Source organism: Acyrthosiphon pisum, chromosome X (assembly GCF_005508785.2).
Source record: "Acyrthosiphon pisum isolate AL4f chromosome X, pea_aphid_22Mar2018_4r6ur, whole genome shotgun sequence".
NCBI classification, from domain to species: Eukaryota; Metazoa; Arthropoda; class Insecta; order Hemiptera; family Aphididae; genus Acyrthosiphon; species Acyrthosiphon pisum.
In genome coordinates this window covers 81,781,621-81,789,778 of record NC_042493.1, presented here as the reverse complement: position 1 = coordinate 81,789,778, position 8,158 = coordinate 81,781,621, and the positions used below count along the sequence as shown (strand labels likewise).

Below are 8,158 nucleotides of genomic sequence, written 5' to 3'. Positions count from 1 at the left end.
AGATTCTTATAGACATTTTTTTTTTGGTAAAGGTAGAATATCCTATAAGGAATCTTGTATTACATTTTAAAATCTTAGATTTAAAAAGAAAAATTTTTATGAATTTATAACTAGAAATAATTCGCAAATTTTCGTGATTTTTCCATATTTTGTCATTTTTTGAACTTTAAATGCTTAAAAAAAAAAACTGTGACTAACGATTTTTAATATTTTTCATCTGCCTTTGAAACAATATACTAGGAGCCTTCTATTAAATTTTCAAGCTTTTTATCCAACAAATAAAATTTTATTGATATTTTTAGAAAAAAAACTAAAAAAAAATGGAAAATAAAAATGTCCGTAAAGAGCTCAAAATACATCAAAATATTTTGAAAATGTTGTGGTGTATAGAAGATGCTAAGATAAACATTCAGTCAAAATTTCATGTATCTACGGTAATTTTTTTTAAGTTACACCAAAAACCAAATTCAATTTTGTGAAAAATCGATTTTGCGTAAAAATTCCCGTTTTTCCTTAATTTTTCTTTTGTTTTTCCCGGCGCTTTTGAAAACCACTGGGAAATTTAAATTTTGACCTCCCCAATGCACCAACGATATTCACTTTCTGATCGAACAAGATACTGAAGTTGAAAATCGTACCATTATTTCGACTACTTATCGTGTACACAGACACAAAAAAAATAAAAAAAAATAAAAAAATAAAAAAATAAAAAAACACACATCATTGTAAAATCAATACATTCATCGTTCCACTCAGAATCTAAAATTACTTATTTACTTATTTGTTTATAGTCTTATTGGTAATATAGGTTATAACCTAATTTGTATTACGCATTACATATTTTAGTTAATAATTTGGTAAAAATAATGTAAATGTGCTTTAGTTAAGAAATTACACCTAAGTTTTCAAAAAAAATATATATCTAAAATTACACGGAACATAAGAACATTGTAAAATTATAAACAATTAATACATTTTTAAAAATAAGATAAATTCAACACGCATAACTTGAAACTTTAACACGTTCTCTTATTCTCATGATTTTCATCATATTTTACTTTAAAATTAAAAATACTATCAGGGTTGTATCCCCCCAGAAAAATGTCCCTAAATGCGCCTATGATGGACCTCAGTATGTCAATTTTTAAGATGGAAAAAATTATTTTCAGTGTAGGTAAGACCTAACTAAGAAATATAGTAGGTAGGTAATAAATATTTTCTGCTATAATAGTTAGGTACCTACATAGTTTTTATCTTTTTAGTTCAAAAAATAATTAATACTTTGCTTGAATAGTAAATATAATATCTAATTCAGTACTAATATCGTTTTTTTTTTATACATTTGATAAGACTGATATAATACATTATTACTTGAGTTAGAGCCTTGACACTATAGTCTTAATGTGTAGGTGCCTATTAAAACTATCACAGTTTTTAAATTAATTAGTACCTATAGGTATTCAATTCCAATCTCATCAAAAACGTATTTTATATTTTTATGAAATTATTTTGATTTACAACAGTGGCAACACAAATACCTAAGTAAAAAAAAATTAAATATTAATTATAATTGTTATTTTAGGAAATACTGGAACACTGTGAAAAAGTTACATGGATTGGTTTTACATTTTTACTTTTTCAAGGGTTGGCCATTATAATACTTCTGCTTCCAGTTAGCAATTTATTTAAATACATGTTCGGCGATTTTTCACGACCGATAAATTTTTTTATTTATTGGATGATGTTAGCTTTTCCGCATATCATTATCTTATGCTTTGCAACATTTGGTTGTTGTTCAAAGGTACATACAGTTAACATACAACCAGTTGGAAATGTCATTAATCATTGAAGGGTAATTTAGTATAATTATTTATAATGATATTATTATTCGATGCCGATAGTTGATAATGTTTAAATGTTATGTAACTAACATTTTTGTCTTCGTAAATAAATTATTGTATTACTAAGTATTCTATTTTATCATGATAAAATAATATAAAATCTTTTTTTTTTTTTTTTCTATATTTGTTCATTGTAACGACCTCAAGGTCTTTGACAATGCTTATCACAAGTGGGTAGTAGGGAGATCATGTGATCTATTTATCTATGTATATATCACTATATGCATGATACTACCCCCCTTCTCCAAGAGGAGACATGTGCGGTCTTCACTCCCAGTGGAGTGGGACCTAGTTGGAAACCGGATGACGCAATCGGACGACAGCACGGGAAAATGGTGACTGCGTAGAATCACACACATTTTTTGCACTTTGCTATGAATCGAACCGATGACTGTGTGAGTCGTAAGTCAACTGTGTGACCACTGCGCCACTCCGGCCCCTAATATAAAATCTAATTAAAAATTAACCTATGATTTTGATAAAATTTATAAAAACATGTTAGGTATGCGTAACTGCGTAAGGAATAAGTAATGTAGGTAATGTTATACCTACATAATTTTGGAATAAAAACAATGTTAAATATGAGCTACTTGAAATAAATGTCATGTACCTACCCACCTATTTATTTATTTTTCAAGGTTTTTAAAAAATGTATAAGTACAAATGTTGTGTTTGTAGAACTGGATAAGTTTATAAACTTCAAAAGTTTCATAAAAACATCATATACCAATGTATATTATACATAGACAATTTGACACAGATGACAGATAATATTTGTTGCTAAGTACTTTTTGAATTATTTTTATAAACTACGAAAAATTATGACATTTTTTAAATTATTCCTACCTGATAAATTATTTTAAAACCTTTTTTTTATTAATGCAAAATGTCTATTATATTATTATTAGTTATTGGTTATTATACATTTACGAAAAGAGACACAACATTAAATTAAGAACTTGAATTTTTGGAAACGTTTATTTAATAGGTTTTACTACTGAACTAGTTATAGTTTAAAAGTATAGGTAATAAACATATTATATTATTAGTATGTACAGGGGTACAGTAAAATATTTTTTAAAGTCCAATACCTATAAGAACTGATTATAATTGTAAAATGAATAATATAAATGTCTATAATTATACACGATACACCTAATAACTAGTAGGGATGACGCAAATACCATACTTGTGGAGCAGTGAGGGGGAGGGAGTTAAGAGTTCAATCCACCCCAAACATTTTCTTGGATTACGTAATTTAACGTAAATTTAACATAAGTTTTTTTTAATTAATACTTCCCAACCTCCCCAACCAAAAAAAATAATAATTTGTGCTGAGTACGGCCATGCTAGTAAGAACCTACCTACTTAGTGTCTCAGTTTATGCGATTATAAATTATAATGCAGCCATGTAGGTATACCGAGGTTTGTAATTACTTTAAGTCTTTAAATAGTATCTACTTACGAATAAAAAGCAATGATACTGAAATTGGTTAAAAAACGAATTATAATATTTGAATTAATTATTAGTAGAGCAGAGGACTTTTAGCATTTGCATATTTGTTGTTCACAGTCACGAAAATAGTAGAGTACGAAACATATACGTTTCAAGGTCTCACAAAGCTAGTTTTGAAATTTAATTTTGCATATAAATGCATATTATTTTGTGTTTTTTTGTTGTTTTTAGGGCATATTTCTTCCATTTTAAACTCTTGTGGATATATTTTAACTTAATTAATAATTTTATTAATTTTTTTCTCAACTGACGTTTTTATTTTAAATAATTCAAGTTTTATTATACAACCAAAGCATAAATATTTTTATTTTTTGTCGAATAATATGGTTTTAAATTATCCGCGGGTGCACGTTTTGTCCTAGAAACGCTTGAATATAGATAAAACGATAAGATTAATTTGCCATAATATACTAATTTTATTAATAGATAGATAATTGTTTACAATGTGATGTCATATTGCCGGCATTCAATTTTATTTTTAAAATGCATATTTTGGGTATTTAAGTGCATATTTGGTGACTTTTTACGGGTATAAGTCCTTGACCCTAATAATTATTAGACATTAATTTGTTTTTACTTTTTAATAAGGAATACAGGTATCCGTGTATATTATAATTCGGTACATACCTATAGGTATATACCTATAATTATTTTGGCTATATTTAGTAAATTTTTTTTCAGATATTTAGATCGTTTTCACGACATTTCCATTACGCTAATAGCTGGAAAAAGCATGAAACTATAGAAGCACATTTCGAAACAACTGACCGGCAGGCAGCAATAAATAATGATAATAATATTGAACTACAAGAACTTAATTACCATCCAATATTTCGAACTAAATAATACTAAGCTACAATTTAATATGTTAGGTACCTACTTATACCTATGTTTATTTTATCATAGCAAGCAGATGAGTATTTTTTATTGTAATAATATATAAATATTATATAAAATGTAAATATAGTGAGTATTTAGCCATACTTTAATATTTATTAACTATATATTATTACCTATATTATAGCACCTACTTTACAAAATCTTCTTAGCCCCAACAACTTCACGCATTATTATAATATGTTCCATGGAACATGGACTATTATCCTTAGTTCATAAAGTCAATAATTCAGAAGCTACTGACTCCTATTTTACTTTATATGCATATTGTATTAGTGTATTAACTGTACCTGCAAACCTACTTCAAAATGAAAAAAATCATCTATATAATATTATATTGTAGGCTGTAGTGTAGGTAGAAAATCGTAGATATAGTGTATACGGTTAGTGGTGCAGTCGGGATTTTTTCAAGGGAGGTGTCCGCCAGTGGTGTAGGTATATAGTGGTTTCTCAAAATGTATTTTTAAATGTATAAAAAAGATTGCGTAAATAAAGTTCGAGGGGGGGAGGGTGTACAGACACCCAAAACACAACGCTTGGCTATGTATACGGTATACATATCTATTACCTATATTATACTTAATACAATGGTACAACCTACCTATTAGAATGATATATTGATTATCATAAAATTGTATTTTCGATCAAATTCAGATAGAAACCTATATATCGCATTCATATATGTAAGTTAACAGCAGGGGCGTGCTCAGAAAATGTATGTGGGGGGGGGGGGTCAAGTAAAATTAAAGGAGCTAGTCTTTTACCTAACGCCTTTTTTTTTTTTTTAATCAACAACAAATTCAATTATTTATAGATTTAAATATTATATTGCTAATATAGAAACTATTATACTAATAATATACAATATACATTCAAAAATTAAAGAACAAAATCTAGTTTTCTTGATTTTTTGCTCAATTCCTTTAAACATTCTTCTGCTGTTAGTGGAATTTCTTTATGAACAGCTAACATAGCTAAGCCATTAAGTCGAGTCTAAAACCAAAAAATGTTAAAAAAATTGATATAAATTTTTATTTTAATATCCAGAAAATACCTCAGTCATTGGGCTTCGTAAATAAAATTTCAATCTTTTGAGACAAGAAAAAGTTCTCTCTCGAGGGGGGATGTTGAAACTGGTAAAGTGAATAGTATTTTTAATATAAAATGTATATTGGGAAATATTTCTTTATCACACTGTCTCAACACTTCTAAACAATTTTTTGGATATTTTACATGCTTATTAAGTTTGGTATACCATATATGTAGTTCAGCTTTAAGCTTTTAACTGTTAGCTTATCAGTATCGAGGTAAAATTCAACAAGTTCATCAAAGTTTTTTGAATAAGTTCCAGAAAAATAAACAATGAAAACCTAAAAAAACAAATTGATATTTTAAGTACCTATTAAAAAGTATATTAAAAGTATCGGCAACTGCGGGGCAGTGTACATATTTCGAAAGTTGGAAGCATTTAACGATAAAAATACGAATTGGGAAATTTTATGATAATATAATTCGACAAGTACATGCATTATTTGTTTTATAATAAAAAATAAAAATAATACGGTCAATGGGGGGAGGGTTGTTGAACCCCATGAACCCCCCCTGGTTAACAGTACACATTACCTAATACATTAGGTATACATGTTTAATAATATGTAGAAAACGAATTCGGGTAATTTAAATATTAAATTGGTATAACTACACCTAGAGAACCTTTATATTATAAAATATATATTTTTATCTAGGCTCTGTACCTACACCCTGCACAAATGTTGAAATTATTACTCTATGGTTGATACTAATGCATCATCTTTAATGTGATCTCCGTACTCCGTTGTATTGAGTAGGTAGGTATTGATCATTGTAATGCGAAATTTGGACGACCTATGTTTACATACAACATGAATATTATAATATTTTAAACAAATAAATGATAGATTAGAATAATATACATCACTTATTGCTTAACATAGGTGATTGTACAATGCACGCGCGTGACGACAATAGGTAGTCAATAACAATAGGTAGATAATAGTATTATGCAATATTTGTCTTACGCAAATCATGACACTACGTAGAAACATATAATATTTTATTAAAGTAAATATATGTACCAACCTGCATATTATAATATCATATACCTATTCATATTGATAAATATAATATATATATTACCAAAAAAAAAATAGGGAGGAAGGTATGGGACCAATGGGGACTTACTCCCCCAAGGCAAGTCCTCATCAAGTATATAGGTAGGTACGTCTACTTTATTTATTATATTTTTGTAATCTGCAATTCAAAAATAAGACAATAGGTAGGTTAACCGATACAGTTTTAAAAATATAATTTTTTGGAATAGGGTATGTGTACATATTTTTAATTTATGTCTTTGTAAAACTGTATGTATAATAAGTAGGGCAGAGGACTTATAGCATTTGCATATTTGTTGTTCACAGTCACAAAAATAGTAGAGTACAAAACAAATACGTTTCATGCTTTTACAAAGCTAGTTTTGAAACTTTATTTTGTATATAAAAATATATTTTGAGTTTTTTTTGTTGTTAGGGCATATTTCTTCCATTTTATTCTTTTGGAGGTATATTTTAACTTAATTAATAATTTTATCAATTTTTTACTCCACTGACGTTTTTGTTTTAAATAATACAAGTTGTATACCACCAAAGCATAAATATTTTTAATTTTTGTCGAACAATATGGTTTTAAATTATCCGCGGGTGCACGTTTTGTCCTAGAAACGCTTGAATATAGATAAAACGATAAGATTAATTTGCCATAATATACTAATTTTATTAATAGATAGATAATTGTTTACAATGTGATGTCATATTGACGGCATTCAATTTTATTTTTAAAATGTATATTTTGTGATTTTTCATGGCTACAATTTTTTATGGCTCTGCCTTAATGATAAGTGATATAATTATATAAAGTTAAACATGCAAATCCGTACCATAGTAAGTTAGAAGTCTGGAGAAAATTAATGCGCCATGTGGGGGACATGATTAGATAATATATAAAGAAACGACAATAGAGATTAGCAACAATTATATGAAGTATTTTAAACCTTAACCAACCAAACTGATTCATCTACTGCATATCTGAATTATAACATTTTCAATAGCATCTTTGAGCAATGTAGGTATTACTTGTACCGTTCACAATTTTTAGGACTTCGAAAGTACGAAATTCGAAGAGTTCTAACTTCCAGCCACCTTTGGTAATTCGTATTTACCTAATACATATCTGTGAATATATTCCATAATGGTAACACAAAATTCACCATTTTTGGAAAACGCAAATATAACCAGAACACGTGGTATTCATGTTTATAGTGTATCATCAATTTTGTAAGCATATCATCTTCCAGAAAGTTTTTTGATGGGTGACTATTTAGTTATTTTTTTATTCTGTATAGTTTTAAAAAATCATAACTTAATAAATATTGCAATTGTAAGATTAGCTACAACTTACTATTCTATTTATATTAATTTGTATAAGGAACTGAGTACCTATTATTTTTTAACCCTCTAATTCCAATTTTAATTACTCCATAAAAAATTGATGGTTTATTTAAAATGTATATTAATATTTAATATAAATATAAATAATAGTTATGCGTATTGGTTTTATATACATAAACATAAGTATACAGTAACAACAATAATAATAATAATAATAATAATGTTTAATGTATATTACCTATTTATCTGACATAAAAAAAAAATATGTAGAAATATGTAAGTCACATAATCAGTGAAACAGAATAAATACAACGCTGTATAAAAATTAAAAATACCTATAGGTACGATTACGTACATGTTTT

The 8,158-nt window shown here is 27.2% G+C and overlaps 2 protein-coding genes across 3 annotated transcripts in view; both read left to right on the top strand.

Annotated features, from left to right (window-relative positions):
* The window catches only part of LOC100573626, a 6,655-nt gene extending 2,257 nt beyond the window's left edge, over positions 1-4,398 (top strand). Inside the window, exons 2-3 of one of the 2 annotated variants that reach the window (XM_003243483.3) lie at positions 1,583-1,852; positions 4,099-4,398. In XM_003243483.3, coding sequence (XP_003243531.1) covers positions 1,583-1,849 — 267 coding nt within the window. In that variant the 3' untranslated portion in view covers positions 1,850-1,852; positions 4,099-4,398. The remainder of the gene's footprint in view (positions 1-1,582; positions 1,853-4,098) is intronic. The other variant, XM_016803228.2, reaches the window with a different exon arrangement.
* Positions 4,399-7,596: 3,198 nt separating this feature from the next.
* LOC100575087 overlaps positions 7,597-8,158 on the top strand; it is a 9,279-nt gene continuing 8,717 nt past the window's right edge. The window contains exon 1 of the mRNA XM_016803221.2: positions 7,597-7,682. Coding sequence (XP_016658710.1) covers positions 7,597-7,682 — 86 coding nt within the window. The remainder of the gene's footprint in view (positions 7,683-8,158) is intronic.